Genomic DNA, 1,857 nt, shown 5'->3' on the forward strand with positions numbered 1-1,857 from the left:
TTTCTATTATGGACCTCCTAATATCATTTAAAAACTATCCTACAAAACTAATTTGAAAGAAAAGAAAATAATGAGGAAACCATAATTTTTGAAATCCACAATTTTAGTGAAAGCATTTCATTCTTAAGTTTAAAAAAAATCCCTTAACCCTCCCCTAAGCTTTTCTCTAAGAAATCTCTCATTTCCACCAAACCCTAATTTCATTCTTTAGAGAAAACTCAAAGAAAAGGAAACGAAACACTAGCAAACCACTTACCTTATTCTTCTACACGAGTTCCCTTCAATCTCCCTCGCGAAACGCCGCCGGAAACCGCCCCTAAAAGCTCCGGCTCCACCTCCTACCCGCGCCCCTTTCCTCTCGTGCTCGGTTTTGTCGCAAGCAAGGATGTGGGACCGAAATATTTCGGTCCCCTATTTAGAGTGGAAGCCTCATTCTAATAGCCTAAAGTCCAAACTACCCTCACTTAAACCATTTGTGATTTAAAACTCCTCAAGGGCATTATGGGCATTATCAAACTTATGTGAATTTTAATTCTTAAATTAAGCAAAATCAAATACAAGTTTATATATCAAATTTCTTAGAATTTTGCGTAGAATTTTATAAAAAAATTCCCGTCGAATTCCGACAACCTCGAATTTTTCACTTAAAACTCGTCGCGGCTCTTTGAAAAGCGTGCGAGGTCTAAAACAGCATTTGGTGGGTTTTACAATTCTCCCTCCCTTATAAAAATTTCGTCTTCGAAATTTAAGACAAGCATAAATGAATCATACCTTAATCAAATAGGTGTGGGTAGCTTTCCCTTATCTCTGATTTCTTCTCCCATGTAGCATCTCTCTCAGATCCATGTTTCCGAAGAATCTTAACATAAGGAATCTCTCTGCTTCAAAGCTGCTTAACATCATAATCTATGATCTTCTCAGGCTCATCTACAAAAGTCAGATCTAGTTGTATATATATTGATTCAGTATTGATCTTCTGAGCTTCATCTGCAATGTATTTCCTCAAAGAAGAGATGTGGAATATATTATGTACTCCACTCATATGAGATGGCAAAATCAATCTGTAGGCCACACTTCCAACTCTCTCTGATATTTCAAATGGGCTAACATAACTTGGACTCAATTTCCCAACTTTGCCAAATCTCTTTACACCCTTCATAGGGCTCACCTTGAGGAATACAAACTCTCCAACATCAAACTCAACAGATCTATGCTTGGCATCATAGTACTTCTTATGTCTATCTTGCACAGCCTTCAATCTATCACGAATCAGACTTATCTTTTTAGTAGCATCATCTACTAAATCAGCTGCAATGATCTTTCTTTCTCCTGTCTTAGCCCAACATAAAGGAGTTCGACAGTTCCTTCCATACAAAGCTTCATAAGGTGCCATACCTATACTTGATTGGAAACTGTTGTTATAAGCTCTCTGACTGACCATCTGTTTGAGGGTGAAAGGCTGTACTGAAAGTGAGTCTGGTGCCCATTGCCTCCTGAACCTTCCTCCACAACCTAGAGGTAAATCTCTCATCTCTATCTGATACTATCGATCTTGGTACACCATGAAGTCTAACAATCTCATTAACATAAACACTTGCCAACTTCTCAACAGCATCAGATTGCTTGATAGGTAAAAAGTGTGTCGATTTGGTCAACCTATCAATTATCACCCATATAGCATCATGACCAGTTCTAGATCTAGGCAATCCAACCACAAAATCCATGGCTATGTCTTCCCACTTCCATTCTGGTATAGGCAAAGGCTGCAATAAACCTCCTGGCTTTTGATGTTCCACCTTTACCATCTGACAAATTGTACATCTAGCCACAAATTCTGCTACACTTCTCTTCATCCCT

At 38.4% G+C, this 1,857-nt stretch overlaps 1 protein-coding gene across 1 annotated transcript; it reads right to left on the minus strand.

Annotated features, from left to right (window-relative positions):
* Window positions 1-883: 883 nt before the first annotated feature.
* On the minus strand, window positions 884-1,393 carry LOC110105694. Its single transcript, XM_020835294.1, has one exon. It carries the CDS (start codon window positions 1,391-1,393, stop codon window positions 884-886), a length of 510 nt encoding a protein of 169 aa, XP_020690953.1.
* Between the last annotated feature and the right edge of the window lie 464 nt (window positions 1,394-1,857).

This window comes from Dendrobium catenatum, unplaced genomic scaffold, assembly GCF_001605985.2.
Source record: "Dendrobium catenatum unplaced genomic scaffold, ASM160598v2 fragScaff_scaffold_260, whole genome shotgun sequence".
NCBI classification, from domain to species: Eukaryota; Viridiplantae; Streptophyta; class Magnoliopsida; order Asparagales; family Orchidaceae; genus Dendrobium; species Dendrobium catenatum.

Coding starts and splice junctions, on each gene's coding strand:
- LOC110105694 (XM_020835294.1), bottom strand. CDS start 1,393: ATGGCACCTTATGAAGCTTTGTATGGAAGGAACTGTCGAACTCCTTTA.